This window comes from Octopus bimaculoides, chromosome 3 (genome assembly GCF_001194135.2).
Source record: "Octopus bimaculoides isolate UCB-OBI-ISO-001 chromosome 3, ASM119413v2, whole genome shotgun sequence".
Taxonomy (NCBI): Eukaryota; Metazoa; Mollusca; class Cephalopoda; order Octopoda; family Octopodidae; genus Octopus; species Octopus bimaculoides.
This window is the reverse complement of record NC_068983.1, coordinates 104,462,610-104,466,490: the sequence shown is the minus strand read 5'-3', so window position 1 is coordinate 104,466,490 and position 3,881 is coordinate 104,462,610. Positions and strand designations below refer to the sequence as shown.

At 35.3% G+C, this 3,881-nt stretch overlaps 1 protein-coding gene across 3 annotated transcripts in view; it reads right to left on the bottom strand.

The window, feature by feature from the left end:
• Positions 1-210: 210 nt before the first annotated feature.
• The window catches only part of LOC106882663 (tetratricopeptide repeat protein 14), an 83,370-nt gene continuing 79,699 nt past the window's right edge, over positions 211-3,881 (bottom strand). For all 3 annotated transcript variants that reach the window (XM_014933421.2, XM_014933419.2, XM_014933422.2), the window contains exon 15: positions 211-3,404. In XM_014933421.2, the coding sequence (XP_014788907.1) occupies positions 689-3,404 (2,716 nt within the window). In that variant the 3' untranslated portion in view covers positions 211-688. The remainder of the gene's footprint in view (positions 3,405-3,881) is intronic.

Sequence of the window (3,881 nt, the reverse complement as noted above, 5' to 3'; positions counted from 1 at the left end):
TTTCAATAGATACCATCAAAATAATCCAAATTCATCTAACAAGAATATATCTCAGTTGTTAAAATTACTTATGGTTCACTCTTATCAAGACTATTGGTCTTCTTTTTGTCACTGTCCCCATACTTAATCTTGTTTTTATATTTAAGGAGTGTACTTAGTGAGTGCATATAGGAAAAAAAATAGAAAAAAAATAATTAAAAAAGACTGAAGTCCATAGGAAAAGATAATTTAATCAAATCAAATCCCTCAGGGACAAAAAACCTGATAATTGAAATGATTAGCGTACATTCACAGAGAACAACCATGTGCTGCACAGCTGTGAACAACAAGATAGATTTACAAAGTGAGAGAAATGGTGGGGGACAACAGTCTGCCAAGGAACAAAGAATGAAAAGTAAGCTATTTCAGATAAAAATTGTCCATGTGAAAGAATACCAACTTCCAATAAATGCCAGTGCCAGAGCATGGAGAAACATTTCGTAGTTCTAATAATACTAATATTCTGAGGCTTTTTACAAGATGCTTCTCTCTTCAACAATAATGGATAGGATGAAGCTGGTGATTTATATCAGATTCAGGCAGTAACTTAGACTATTGAAAATTAAAATGGGAGAGAAAACCACAATGACCAACAGTTTTTCCTTTGTAGAAGCTTATTTACATTAAAAAAAAAGGCTTCTTTCTTTATTCACAATTTTCTCCATTTTGATACCTTACCTTCTGCCATCATTTGTTGTTTCTTTTTCTCCTTCAATTGACTTAAGAAACTCTCCAATTCATCAAGAGTTTCTGTTGACTGAAACATTTTTATAGTGTCATTATTTTCATCTTCATAAATCTGCTTTCCACCCACCTCTTTCATTTCTTTCTCTCCATCAAATATCTGCTCTCTTTGAGTAGTATTACTATTAGAGATCATTTCTGAAACACTTTCATCTTGTTCTTCAACCTCTTCATTGTGTCTGCATAACTTTGAATCTTTCTTTTCCGCTGTCTCAATCAAAGGAGAAGAAGGAAGTGGAGGTAACAGTAAAGGAGACTGTTGTTCAGGAAATGGTGGAAGAGGTGGAGGTGATACACAAGTAGGTAAAGGTGGCTGTTGTTTATCTTCATTAGTCAGTAAACTAGTTTCATTTTCTGAACAGGATTTACTAGAACTATTCATTCCCATATTCTCAAAGCATCTATCAGATTTTACAAATGTTGTTTCTGGACATTCCTCAGTAATTTGTGACATATATTTAACTTTCTGTACTGATTGATTACAGTCACTTTCATCACAATTGCCCAGTAGAGAAACTTTAGAAACAGAGTTAGAAGTCTCAAAATTGATTTGTTTTGATGCAATATTTCTACGTTTCCGATTGTCTTCACCAATACTTAAAGTAACAGTGTCTTTAAATTCAGTATTTTCATTATCATCTATAGTTCTTACTTCATCTGAAGAACATTTTACAAACCTTGAACATCTATCAGTTTCTGAAATTTTTTTCTCATTTTCTAACTTCAAAGTTTCAGTATCTAGTGTTTTACCACTAGATTCTGAATCTTGAAACAAATTTTTCCTATCCATAAATTTCCTGTCAGCTTCTAGAAATTTATCAACAGAATCATTAATTCTAGAAGATGAACCTGCTAATTTATCTGAACCTGATGGACTCTTTCCAGTAGCTGATTGATGGTAATAAGCATGAGAGCTAGAGTCTTCTTTATTAGATTTTGGAATGTAACATCCCTTTGAACTAGACTCAGATGGTCTAGAATTAGTTTCTTCTTTTCTACGTCTAAAATCATTCTTATCATCTTCATGAGACTTTGTCTGTTTGGAACTCCTACTATAGCTTGATCTTTGACTTTTATAGTCTTTATCCTCAGACTTGGATAATTTTTTCTCAGACACTATCTCTTCTTCTTTAAGTTTTTCAGTCTTTCGTAAACGTTTTGCAGTTGTTTCAGAATCCAAAACACATTTCTTTGATTGATAACTCTTTGATTCATCACAACTGTCATTATGTTTATATTTTAAATTAAAAACTGAATGATTATCTAAAGATCTCTTCAATTTATCTCGAGTTCTATCTGAAGAAGCAGAACTAGAACTAGATGAAGAAGTATTTGATGAAGGGGATGAGGTAGAAGATGAAGATGTGGATGATGATGATGATGACGACGATGATGAAGATGATGATGATGATGATGACGATGATGAAGATGAAGAAGAATCAGTAGAACTACTTCTGTGTCTGCCACATTTTCCTTTCCTTTGCAAAGGCTGCTTTACATTAGTATCAAGACTGCTGGATTCCTTTGGACTTTGATGTTTGCTATTAGAATTAGATTTTTTATTCACTGAATGTATGTGTTTCTGCCGTGGTTCAATACACACACTTCTCCTATGACTACGGGTACTTTCAACAATGTCTGGTAGTTTGAATTTTTGGTTACCATCATCATCGCGATTCAGTTCAGGGAGACTTGCAGTTGGTGAATGTTTCCTGGCATATTTACGAGCTGGCTCATTAGACTTGTGTTTTCTATCCCGACTCAGACTTCGTTTCCTGTCTAATTTATTATCATGTGTGAAATAAAAGTCAGAATCCTTTCCACCTTTCATTGAGTAGGATTCCTCAACAGCTTGCTTACCATGAAGATCCTTCAACTGTCTTCTTTTACTTGATTCTACGTGTTGATGAGATGTTAAATGTTTATTTGACTTTTTGCTGTCATTGCTAGGTGATCGGCTCTTCACCCTATAGTTACTTTTCCTGTCTTGGCTGTCATCATAACACTCTTTAAAATTTAAACAGCTGTATTTACACATAGATTGATAATTATCATCAAAAATGACTTCTTGTAATGTCTTTTTTGACTTGGAATGGCTCTCCTCATTTGGAGGAAATCTATGAGATCTTTCTCGGTTGATATAAATCTCTTTGAACTCTTGACTCTGCGATCTGATTTTAGTCCTGTTCAAATGATCACTGATGTTAGATGAAGGTTTTCTATAGGTGGAGGGCACAGAGTCATAACTATGTGGAGAATTATCTCGAGATAACTTTCCATCCCATACTGAATAGTCAGGAGATTTAGAATTAGTCCTACTCCGTCTGTCACGGATTGACTTATTGTGCACTAACCTGGTTTCTGGATTTATCTTATAGCTTTTCCCAGGTGAGCTATGCCGTTCCCAATGGCTATGGCTGAATTCAGAGATTGTTTGACTATCAGAAAAGTGGGAATCACGAGTTTCGGAGCGACTCTCATTATGTGTCTCTGAGTGGCGACTATGCTGGGATTTATGGGAGTCGACATCAAGAGAACGATGCATTCTTGATGGATTCAGATTTAAAGAATGTGAAGAGGATGCATCAGAAGCTGAGCCATCATGGTACTTGTGATCTTTTCTGACAAAAAAAAAAAAAAAGATTATGAAAATCAGATTGAAAAATAACTATGCATTCATACATGTCTACAATATACATATACACAGGTGCAGCGTGGCTGTGTGGTAAGAAGCTTGCTTCCTAACCCCATGGTTCCGGGTTCAGTCTCACTGCGTGGCACCTTTGGCCAGTGTCTTCTACTATAGCCTCTGGCCGACCAAAGCCTTGTGAGTGGATTTAGTAGATGGAAACTGAAAGAAGCCTGTCGTATATATGTGTGTGTGTGTTTTTCCCCGACCATCGCTTGACAACTGATGTTGGTGTGTTTACATTCTCGTAACTTAGCAGTTTGGCAAAAGAGACTGATAGGATAAGTATTAGGCTCACAAAGAATAAGTCCTGGGTTCAATTTGTTCAACTAAATGCAGTGCGCCAGCATGGCTGCAGTCAAATGACTGAAACAAGTAAAAGAATATATCTATATATATATATATATAT